The sequence below is a fragment of the Scardinius erythrophthalmus genome, assembly GCF_964197995.2.
Source record: "Scardinius erythrophthalmus genome assembly, contig: HAP1_SCAFFOLD_752, whole genome shotgun sequence".
NCBI classification, from domain to species: Eukaryota; Metazoa; Chordata; class Actinopteri; order Cypriniformes; family Leuciscidae; genus Scardinius; species Scardinius erythrophthalmus.
Window position 1 is genome coordinate 4,140 of NW_028295869.1, and position 11,656 is coordinate 15,795.

An 11,656-nucleotide genomic window follows, 5' to 3' on the forward strand; every position below is an offset into this window, starting at 1 on the left:
TGACAATTGCGGAAGTTCGTCACTACTCTTGTGCACATAGCCTATACAGATGGTTTCAAAACAGTTTTACAGTGATAACAGGAAATGAATGCAACATAGATTGTTTTGGCTGTACGGCATACACATATTACATGTTTAATCTATAGGCATGCACGTTTGAATGCGTATACGGGTGGGCGTGTAGTCTTTCTTTACAAAGTGACATTGCCAATTACTTGTCTAGTAGGGCTAATCGTTTTTTAATATGTGGTCGATTCAAAATCGATTCTCAAACGCCACAAATCGATTTTTTTCCATATTTATCAATTACCCAAAAGCCAGAATTAGTTTTCCTCCACTGTTCATAGCATACCTGCCAACCTAGAAATTATTTTTTGCGTACGGGGTGGGGGGGTTGAGGACGACTGCGACGTTAAAACTAGAACAAACAAGTTCAGTCTATGCAGCTATAACCACTTACCACATACTCCTGCATAAGATCTTTAGGGTCCTCATTAAGATAGATGCAGAGTCCTCTGATGGCAAGTTCTCGTGATGCATCAATGTCATCCTTAAAAAGAAGTCAGAGCAGAAATGGAAAAAGGTCAGCTATAGACACTACTCAACACTAACAAATAAAGCTAAATGGGTCTCATTCACTAAGAATTTTATAGAAAATTTTAATGAAATATTTCTGCCTCATCTCTAACATTTGATATCAGCCTGATCTGTTTGACATAGGGTGTTGCATTGATCTGTAAACTACAATGAGTGTCAGGATTCAAGAATCAATTGTTTCATCTCAAATAGTGTCAGTGCACAACAACCGTCACTGCAACGTGTAGACTTGACATGTTTCATGTCTACTACATGACAAGAATTCATAGTCAAAATCATAATCAGACACAGTGACTATAGTAGACAAAAACATTGCGAACCCAGCACACGAAAAAAACACCTTTAACTATCTGTTGTTCTTACTTGGATTACAGCTGACATCATTTCTTTCAGCATTCTGCCTTGCTGTCCTGGACGCCTTTCAAAAACCTTCAGGAAATTTGCATAGTGAAGGTCAAGCTGAGATAGAAATTTTGACTGTAGAGGAATGGTCGTGATTCTTTTAAACTCTGTATTCACCTGAAAGTAGAAAATTAACATGAAAGCACTTTCAACAATAAGCTATGCCTCATTACAATAAATATTCACCAAGTAGTAAACACTAGGGCTGGGCAAAAAAATAGATTTTTCGATTAATCATTTTTTTTAAATGTGGTCGATTCAAAATCGATTCTCAAACGCCACAAATAAAATTTTTTCCACATTTATTTATCTATTACCCAAAAGCCAGTATTAGTTTTCCTCCACTGTTCATAGGCTTGCAAACTCCATTTTATAGCTAATGCTGTGAGATTTTGTTTGTTTTATCTTAATCATACAATAACCTCAACTAGTGCTGCACATTTAAAGTCCCCGTGAACCGGAAGTTGCAAACGACTTTTCTCCAGTGTTATGACGTATTTCCCAGTGAAAAGGAATATTGAACAGAGGGCAGGGTTTTACTCTAAGCGCTCCTCCTCTCCATGTCTGCTCATAGCAGACTAAAGCCTCTGTTAACGGTTTGAGGGGAGTGGTTAAGCGTTGCCCAAACCAATTCCTCAAACCTACGTCATCAGAGAAGGTCCTCCAATGCAGAGGGGAGGGGCATTTTCAGATTTTGATTAAAGATTACCATGGTAAAAAATTTTTTTTTAAAATATTTTCTTGCACGGATTAATTGTTCACCACAAGACTAGTAATATGCGCTAACAAAGTAAATAGGGTCAATTTTGATTTCATGGGTACTTTAATCATATCGCAATCGCGATGTCAAGCCTATGCAATTATATGACGTGAATGTCCTGTGTGAATCAAAATCGAATCGAACTGATAGCTTGCGAATCGAAATCAAATCGAATTGTAAAATCTGAATCGATACCCAGCCCTAGTAAACCCCCGTCACAAACCTCAGTCACATCAAAGAGAGCTGGCCATCTTGTTAGGAAGTCGCTGATCATAGGAGCACAACGAAGAACTTCACGTCTTCTTAGTGCAAATGTTCGCTGCATTTTAGTCTTAATAGTCTCTCTGTTGTTTCTTGTTTTAACATCAGAAAGGAGCTCTACTCTGGCAGTCTCTAGCGTTTGGTCATTCTCTCCAATGGGGTAGGACGGGCAGTAGTCCACTTCACCTCTCCTGGGTTTCTTGACATTGTAGGCAGGACTTTGTTTTCCATCTGGCTTGTTTTTTAACTCATTTACAGTAACTTCAGGACAACCAATTTTTCTGAGATGTGTGCGATAGTTTGAAAGTTTGTATTTTAGACTCACTTTCCAGCCTCCATAGCCAGTGTCTGAGCCCCTCTCTGCTAAACATGGATGCCTCTTCGTGAGTGCATCTGCGACTTGTTCAAACTCCCTGTCTGTGACATAGAGTTTGTATTGAACAATTTTTTGGATCAACCCCTCGAGTATGTCAGACTTGAGTTTAATATCAGGGATAAGTAGTGTTCCTTTTTCTCTAAAGACACCATTGGCCTGTTCAAGTTTATATTCTGCATCATAGGAGAAATGTGGAATGCTAAATGTATCAGGCCAAGATGATCGTGTGGTGGACTCTGGAGAGGAGAGGATGATAGTAGTGGAAGAACAGGATGAGGGAAGTTCAGAATGTCCTGGAGCAGAAGTATCGGAAGAACAGGATGAGGGAAGTTCAGCATGTCCTGGAGCAGAATTTGAAGTGTTCATTGTGCCAGACAGAGGTGTGAGGGAGTCAGTCAAGTGTATTATCTTGATTGTGTCTTTGTTTTTTATTTCATTAACTGAAGTTAAGTTCATAAACTGGTCCTCAAAAAGTGTGTCCATGAACTGCAGGCGAAAGGCACTTTGAAGTTTACACTGACTCCTTACCACATCCTCCAGTTCAGTCAATGTCTCAGGCAAGCCAGTTGGAAAAACAACTCTCTGGCAGCTGTCCTTGCCTAAAATTACTCTTAGTACAGATGTCGTCATTGTCCAATGTCTTTGTCTGTATAAAGAGAAAAACAAACAAATGGTGAACACATAAAATAATTGTGGGCAAACCAAAAAAAATCATGTTGATGGTGAAACAAGTTTGGCCACAATATTCTTTTCAACATTTTTTATATATAGGAACTAAAGGAAACAGAATCATAAAACAAGGGTCCACATGACAGAACATAAACCTGACAATAAGCTTGTTGGGCTTTTGTTTGTCTAACAGTTCCGATCCTTGAATCTGACTATTTCACCAGTATCAGCACTGCTTGTTCTATACAAGCAATTAGTTTTAGTTAGTACAGGTTACATCTGCGTTTGGCACGTGAGCAGCACGTATTTTTTTCAGCGTGCATGTTAATCAATGAGTGCATTCAGAGCGCGAGCAGGAGTCGCGTTTGCTGCTGTAGTGATGTAGTTGCAGTCGGTGTGAACCGGCCGTTAGGCTATTTTTTTTTTTGCACTCATACGGAAAAAAACGAGCCTATCGCGCCGACCCCAGGGGGTTAACTGAAACTAATTTGTTTAAAAAGTAGGCTATTGCCGGTAACAAGGCAGGTTTGCATAAACTCAAAATGTATCCTGATTCCTACCGCATTTATCTTATTTTTTAGTCTAACGAGCATCTGGTTTGGCAATGCAGAAATGGACTGTCGTGCTTAGTTTTTTCTTCTTCCAATTAATATGAATTAGAAACTATCTAAAAAAAAAAAAACGACAAGAACATGTTCAATTAACAGTTTGATGACAAATTGATGAAATTGCCTCACTTTCTGTCACTGTGAGAATGTGCTTTTTTCCCCGAACGATATTCTTTTGCTCCTTGATTTTCGAATGGCATTTTTGGCAGAAATTCATATCCCTATTTATCATCCATTGTCTCACAATATATAAATATATATATAGATTTATTTAGTTTTTAAATATATTTTTAGGTTTCGATTTCTTACCTTTACCACAGACAAATCTCTTCAGTGTTACCATCTGCACACGTCCAACCAAATAGTCAGCCAAGGGGTATTCATCAGTTAATTCACTGACTTCTACAAGACTAAGTGCTTGCGTAGGGGACTGACTTAGCTCGTAAGCTCTGTAATGTTCTCGATACCACCCACACAGCTCTTTTAAAATGAAGAACAACTTCTGATGCAAAACACAAATTTGTTCAATTTGACCAAATTCAGGTAATCCGCCTTCAGATCCATGAACTACAATCATTCCTGTCCTGTAGTTGATACCCTTGCTCCAAACGTTTTTTGTGATATGGATTTCAGAAAGATGAGGATATCTGTGCCTTACAACCTGAGCTATTTCGTCCTTCAAAATATGCACTGGGACTGCAGATGCGCTTGACACATCTAGCTCTGACTTATCAAGACTTGGCAATGTCAGCTGGTACCCAATCATTAGCTGATGTTTTGTAGCCAGGGAGAGTGGGACATTTTTAAAACAACTGGTATGTCTAATGACTCGTTTAAAGAAGCTGTGCTTTGCTTCAAACCTGATTGTCCAATATCCCACAAGAGGACCAAACAGCCTGATTATTTGCGGGTAATGCTCCAAGTAGTGGTGTTTGGGCAGCAATCTCTCTTCAGAAAATAACTCTTTATATCTTTGTCTGTGCTCCGATATTTTACATTCTAGGTATGCAATGGACTCGTCATTGTGAACTGGGGCAACAACGAGTTCTACAATATCTTTCAATTCCAAGAGAATCTGCCATGCAGGCTCATGTTCAGGAATCTGAGGACCAATTATAAATGGAAGCAAACGTAACAAGCTCCAGTTCTCATGAGCATTACCTCCTATTGTTTTTCTGCTTGAGAGATGTTGAGGCAAAACATGTGGCTTATTAGTCTTATCAGTCCACTTGTATGGGAAATCTAAAATTAATTTGTTGATTTCATTTAAAGTAATGTACTTCTTTGATATTATCAATGTGAGACACTTTGCAAGCTCAACAGGTACAATACCCTCAAAAATATCATGGGCAATGTCTGGAGGGTATCCAGTTAGAACATCAAAATGTGAAAGAGCTTTAGTTAGAGGGCAAGCTTTTTTCACTCCAAAACAACTAGTACTATTATCTTCAGCTGACCTCACGTGAGCAATGTGGAGATCTTTTGTTCTGAGGCTGAAAGCACCTGTTCTTACCTCTTTTGACTGAATGTCTAGTTTGCTTGCAGTACAAAATCGACAAATATAATGCCCTGAAAAACTTTCATTAAAGCCTGCTAAAGCATGAGCTCCTAAATTGTCTGCAGCAACAAGGATAACTGTACCCTTCAGTGATTTACCTAGCTGTGGTATAAAAATTCCATTTTCTTCCAAGGATTTGAGGTCTTTTAGGAGTGGTTCTAACACTGTGTTATAGCCATATGTTTTGACATCATCAGTTTTACATAGTAGGGCCAAGTATATGGAGGACAATGATGAATTGGACCCAGGAGGTAGGTTACTCAGCACCCAATAGACTGCACAAAGCTTGTGTTTTTTGCGGGATGTCCCCAGGGGGTTGCAGAGCTCAAAATCATCAATATATAAACCCACAAACAGTCTTAAGTCCTGTCCTGACAAGAAGCTATTTTGCTTAAAATGAAGACCATCTCTAAAAGACCGATATAGACCTTCCGCCTCAGTTTCTTGTGTTTTCAGATCCTGTGATATGTTGTCTAAAATATCTTTCCTATTTAACAGAACTTGTAGGGAATCAAGAATAGGAATGTACTGAAAAGTCTTTTTGTTTTTAGCATCTAGGATATACTCAACTGGATCAACTACATTAAAGTTAGCCTTATAATACTGCCTACGCTGATAAGCAGAACTAAGGGAGCCACCTTTTTGTATAGCTTTGTGAATAGGGTTAACTGTGCACAGTGTAGTAGCTATTTCACTCAGGACAGATTTCTCAACTTGAAGATTATGCTTCTGAAAAGCATCACAAAGAACATCCGTATTAAGAGGAATTGATAAAGTGCTATTTAGATTGTAAAGCTCTTGTAAAAATTCATCAATTTGTGAACTTGGTACATGGGACAAATGTTCAAGCTTTAACAACGCTGCTGCAAAATTGTGTTTGATTATATTTGGTAGGTCCTTTGTGGAACAGACATCAGAAGCAGAATCTATATCATGACATGCCTCTACCTCATCATCCTCTTCAACATCTGATTCCTGTGAAACTACTGTGGTAGTAGTTACTATCCCAGGTTTAAAATCTTTAAGTGAAAAAGAATTATGTTTTCTGTTTTTATGAGATTTAAACGTACCACAGATGTTTGTTTTAAAGTTACAATGTAAAAACATGCACGTTATCAATTCATTTTTTTTCAAATGTGCATTAATATGAGCCCAATAATCTTTCTCGGAGTACAGGTCTCCACAATTACATATATGGCAATTAAATATGCTATTTTTAGACTGTCTCTGCCTAGTTTGAGTCACATGGAATCTATTCAAATGAATCTTAAGAGCATTCCACGTTCTAAACGAGCATGGGCAGTTTAAATATACACATGGAAAACAACTATTACGTCCAAAATGTCTATGTTTCAGCCTATAATGCTGCAATAGTTTCAACCTACTTGTTACAACTACTGAACAGGCCTTGCAAGTCCACATGTACAGCAAATGTTACTGAAAAGAGAGAAATACAAACAATTAGTCATGAATAAAAACAATAATAAAATTATATAATCATAAGATATGACAAAAACATATTAAACTAGGTGAGTGTATTATTGACCGTTTGCAAAGACCCGCCCCCCTTAGTTACTGTCCGACAAGCTAACTTACGCCGTTCTCACGCCACACCATGTTCTCACGCAGTGAAAAATACATCGCGGCACGCTGACAGACAGGACAGACCAGGTTACTTTTCAGTTACGTTTGATATTAAACATATTAAACAAAGTCTCACCTTTCAAATTTGGTCACTTTTTAAAGAAATTTAAACAATAAATACCGTTTTGTGGCTCTTTAATGTGTCGTGACAGATCGCTGTATAGAGCATCAGTTAAGCTGCTCGTGAACCGATCATCTCTTCTTTCTAGTTAATTTATAGCCTCAAATAAACATGAACAAACATAATGAATGTTGTTTTAACCACGGAAAGGCGTCAGTACACTCCGTTTTACAAGTTCAAATCCTCCTATGTTAATCTACTAGCTGCTAACTCTCCTGACTGCTTTGTCAGACAAAATGGCGGATGGCGAAGTATGATTGGTCAGATCACCTGTCAATCAAGCTCCCTGCGAAAGGTCAATTCAGCAATTCTTGAATAAATCTGACAGTAATTTTATAAAATCTTCACATGTTAATAATAAAATACAAATTACTACATGTATACTTATGAAATACATTAAAGAAAAACAATTTAAGTTATATTGCTGTTTGCAATGTGCCCATGGAGTCACAGTGCGCATTGAAAAGTATGAAAAATACACATCCTAGTGTATATCTATCCAACAGTTTACAGATTATTTGTTTCTTTACAGTTTTAAATTCCAGTTATTCTGCTTATGATGCCAATTAAAGTATTAGTGCTAGTGTGATGGACTGAAAATCTGAACGAGGCCTAACAGACACCGGTAGCAGTGACGACATCGTTTAGAAACCGTGCTACACTTCAGCAAGACGAAGTAATTTTATGCAGATCCACAGCCCTTTATATACAGATCAAGCATTATAATGGGATTATATCATATCAGAGAGAGTTTTACCGTGCTGACTGTCGTAACGTTAACCGTATGAGGCACGCTGGAATGCTGCAGCTGAACGGAGAATGATTGGCAGCCACAGCAGACGGAAGACAAGTTTCCTTGAACTTTAATTTTAGGATGTAAATATTCTTCTGTCCCTCACATTAATCTATAGAATGGCTTTCGATAACTTTGAATATAGTGGGACGAACTTTTATGGAGTCGGTCAGGCGGAAAACCTCGTAGTTTTCTATGCAGGACAAACCCTGACCAAGCGGCTAACGTTACAACACTCGACGAAATAAACAGTCGACATGATTTAAAAAGTGTGGGATTATCTTAAAAAACTATTTATTGTATTTAAAGTTAGATGGACAGATATTTTCAGAATATAATATTAAATTTGTAAGGATAATCTTACCTCATAAAGTCAATCCCCTCAGATGTCCTTCTCCAGACCAACGGTCCTGTCGTATATTGCGCGTGCGCGGCCGCTCTAGTCCAAATACTCCCGCGCACACGAATATTTAAAAATAAAAAAAAACTCAAAAAAGACAGACCAAAAAAAATATATATGCGGGGAATTTTTTTTCCTTCCTTTCTTCAATAAAAGCCAAATTGACTTTGTGGGCAGCATTTCAACATAAGTCTAAAAATATGCTTTTTTCCCCAGCACTGAAATGACACATAACGTTACCCAGAAACCCGCATTTGCTAAATTTTCAGATTGAGAACGCATGGAAGCCAAATCGCCTTGTTTGCATCATATAAAAATTATAAAATAAAATAGAATAAGCTGAAACAAACATGTACCTCTCTTTTTTTTAATGCAGTTTCAGAAATACACTGATGCAATATTTACATGTTGCAACAACTGAATTAGGTTAATTATACATGATGAAATTAAGTGCCAAAATACAACACAATTGTGTTGTATTAGCTCGTTTTAATTAAGTAAATTCGACAGCAGTAAAATCATTTTGAGTGAACACCATCTGTTTGATGGTAAATTGAGTCTTAATTGATTTGAACATATTATTGCAACATGATCATATCACTTTTTGATGACTGTGTTGAATTCTCTTGGAGTTTATGCAATGTAATTATGTTTGCATCGCAAACATAAATGTATTAAGTAGATTGTAAGTGTATTATTTTAGTATTCTCAATAAAGCTGCTTTCCTTTTTTTTCAGTGTGTTGATGCCATTATAATCTTAATTATTATCAGTGTGTGTCATACCTTTTTAGTATACCTTACTAACCCCAGCTTGCATCTATTCTTAACTAGTTTTCAGCAAGATGGTCAGACATTTATTAAGATATCTGATTAGTCTTTCTCAGGTATTTTAAAAATACTGTAAATGCCTACAGGTCCACTGGTGGGGATGACAGTTACAAATAACATTCTATCAAAGTGTTGTTCAAAGTGTATGTTGGAAATGATTACTCACTTTCTGGTTCATATGCTAGTCAGAACTAGGAAAGGTGAACTCTTCCTCACACACACACACATACACACATGCAGTCTCACTTTCTTGCAGCCCCTCCTCTCTCTATCAGAGGCAGCCCCTTGTTGAGGGTAAATGTGGCTGAGTCGTCGTGAGCAGATGCAAACACTCAGGAGAAGTTGGATGGATTTGAACAGATGGGATATTTTTATTTACCCCAATTAAGGCCAAAGAAAGGCATTACAAATTTACAAGAAAAAAAGAAAAAAAAAATACTGTTTAGTAAAGAAAATAAATTGACATAAGAGTCAAAAAAAAAAAAACAATCAAAATTTTGCAGCTGCTTAGTAATTGACCTTTACACAAGCCACTAGAACATCACACAGACTTATGTCTTTTCATCTCATGCTTCCCCCAGGAGAATGAAGCTACTCATCTTTATAGGACTAAAGGTACCCCTGAAATTGGCACATACCAACACAATATTACAATGCAGGGGTGGCTCAGGTGAATAATCCATAAATGCTTAAAAACAGCCAAAACGCTACATCTTTAAAACTAGAAAATTACAAAATATTATTTCTATAATTCCAGCTAACATTTGGCAAAGCCACAAGTCATACAAACAGTCAAAAAATTAATAACCCAAACTTCGGTTCACATGCAATTGACTTATCTTATCTTATCTTCTTCTTATCTTATAGCGTCATTTAAACCCCCCAATTGCGGCCACATTTCCTTTACACAAACAAACCAGAGACGCCAGTAAGACACAAAGATGGTATGTCAAAGCTATGTTCCTTTTAAACTAAATAAACAGATACATAATTAACGAAAACATGTGTTACGTGGTTATTGAAACTGATCATGATTGTGAAATAAATAACAAGGTTTTAAACAGCAAGATATGTATTGATGATAGTAGCTATAGCATATAAATCACCGTAGTAATAGATATTATAAGCGTGCACACGAAACTACGGGATTACTGTGGGAGTTTTGATAAAAGGCTAAGTTACCACTGATTTGAAACAATATAATGATTAACAAAACACATTAACACGCTTGACAAACAAGCAACATTTGCACTCAGTCTTTGTGAACTGTAATAGGTAGCGCATCGATGCCGTGACGGTCGCTATGCGCCCCGTCACACCCCCCCCCCCCCCCCCTTAAGAGAGAACGTCCATGTCCAGCTCATGACGTGAAAGAAAGTCAGCAATGATATTGTCCTTTACCGCCCTATACCTCACAGTAAACCTGTATGGCTGCAAGGATAGGTGCCATCGGGTGATTCTGGAATTAAAGTCACGCATGCGATGTAGCCATTGCAAGGGCCTGTGGTCTGTCTCCAAGACAAACTCTTTGCCGACAAGATAATATTTTAAAGTGTCTAGAGCCCACTTGATGGCAAGACACTCCTTTTCAATGGTGGAGTACCGAGTCTCGCGAGGGAACAGTTTGCGGCTCACAAACTGTATGGGTCTTTTGTCCTCCCCCTCACCCTGCAACAACACTGCTCCCAGACCGATGCCCGAAGCGTCAGTTTGCACCGTAAAGGGTAAGGAAAAGTCAGGACTCTGCAACACCGGTTCGTGGCACATGCTCTCCTTGAGGTCGTGGAAAGCTGCCTCACACTCAACAGTCCAGACCACCTTATTGGGGCTGGTCTTGCGAGTGAGGTCTGACAGGGGAGCTGCTCGGCTTGAAAAGTTGGGGATGAACCGCCGGTACCATCCGACTAACCCCAGAAAAGATCTCACCCCCTTCTTGGTTGAAGGCGGCTGGGAGCTGCGGATGGCGTCCACCTTGCTGACCTGAGGACGTATGGAGCCGCAACCCAGGACATATCCCAGGTAACACACTTCAGACCGGGCTAGCTGGCATTTGCTGGCATTCACTACCAGCCCGGCCTGTCGAATCCTACGGAAGACATCACTGAGGTGTTGAAGATGTTCTTCCCATGATGAACTGTGAATGATAACATCATCGATATAAGCCGCGGCGTGGTCCTCAGCGCCCCTCAGCACCTCATCCATGAGACGCTGGAATGTTGCTGCTGCTCCATGAAGGCCAAAGGGCATAACCCTAAACTGGAACAAGCCAGATGGAGCTTTGAAAGCAGTCAGTTCCTGTGCTTGGGGGGTGAGTGGCACTTGCCAGTACCCCTTACACAAGTCTAAGGTGCTGAGGAACTCAGCCTTTCCCAGGCGCTCCACCAGCTCGTCCACACGGGGCATGGGATATGGGTCAAAAGCTGAGATGGCATTCAGCTTCGAGAAATCAACACAGAAGCGGAGCCCCCCATCCTTTTTTGGCACCAGCACCACAGGACTACACCACTCGCTGTGTGATGTCTCGATCACCCCAGTTTCCAGCATCGCCAACACCTCCTGCTTCAGCGCGGGGATCAGTCGCGCTGGAACCCTGGTGGTGGTCTGCCGGATGGGGCCTGGAGAAGTTAGCCGGATGTCG

General features: G+C 39.3%; 1 protein-coding gene across 1 annotated transcript; it reads right to left on the reverse strand.

Annotated features, from left to right (window-relative positions):
- Positions 1–460: 460 nt before the first annotated feature.
- On the reverse strand, positions 461–8,235 carry LOC308686757 (uncharacterized protein; the record flags this gene model as incomplete). Its single annotated transcript, XM_081395196.1, has 5 exons — positions 8,154–8,235; positions 6,617–6,668; positions 1,983–3,042; positions 961–1,116; positions 461–550 (listed from the first exon to the last, which is right to left on the reverse strand). Coding segments are annotated over exons 3-5 (1,290 nt in total), but the record flags the coding sequence as incomplete, so codon positions are not given.
- Between the last annotated feature and the right edge of the window lie 3,421 nt (positions 8,236–11,656).